The sequence below is a fragment of the Panthera tigris genome, chromosome X (assembly GCF_018350195.1).
Source record: "Panthera tigris isolate Pti1 chromosome X, P.tigris_Pti1_mat1.1, whole genome shotgun sequence".
Taxonomy (NCBI): domain Eukaryota; kingdom Metazoa; phylum Chordata; class Mammalia; order Carnivora; family Felidae; genus Panthera; species Panthera tigris.
Window position 1 is genome coordinate 119,245,834 of NC_056677.1, and position 639 is coordinate 119,246,472.

Sequence of the window (639 nt, forward strand, 5' to 3'; positions counted from 1 at the left end):
ATGGTCCAGATTAAGGCTCGAGACCTTCGCGGCAAGAAGGAGGAGGTGCTTCAAGAGCTGGAAGTCCTGAGGGTGGAGCTGTCCCAGCTGTGCGTCCCCGAAGTGACAGGCAGCCCAGCCTCCAAGCTCTCCAAGATCCGAGTTGTTCACAAATCCGTCGCCCGTGTTCTCACCGTCATCAACCAGGCTCAGAAAAAGAACCCCGGGAAACTCTACGAGGGTGAGAACAAGCATGAGCGGAACCTGAAGCCCAAGAAGCAGCAGCAGGGGTGGCTACGCTCGCTGTGCAATCAAGGCCTGAGCGTCAGCATCAGTGAAACACAAACAAACTCACTCCCGAAACCAACTTCGCACTGCACGTTTAACTAGAATTGAAATAAAATTTTGAAAAAAAAGAAAAAAGAAAAAAGCCACACTAACAAAGCAGGAAGTCCCGCCTTTTACGACAATACGGATGGACTCTGAGGGCATTACGCTAAGTGAAAGAAGTCAGAGCACAACACGCGTGTGTTCGCGCTCACATGCGTAACCTAAAAAGGCTGAACTCCTGGAACCAAAAAGTAGATCGGTGGTCGTCAGGCGTGGGGATGGTAGAAATGGGAACATGTTGGTCAAACGCTCCAAGCCTCCAGCTATCGA

The 639-nt window shown here is 51.0% G+C and overlaps 1 protein-coding gene across 1 annotated transcript; it reads left to right on the plus strand.

Annotated features, from left to right (window-relative positions):
* LOC102968863 (60S ribosomal protein L35-like) lies at positions 1 to 369 on the plus strand. Its single transcript, XM_042973979.1, has one exon. The coding sequence runs from the start codon at positions 1 to 3 to the stop codon at positions 367 to 369; it is 369 nt and encodes a 122-aa protein (XP_042829913.1).
* The last annotated feature ends 270 nt before the right edge of the window (positions 370 to 639 follow it).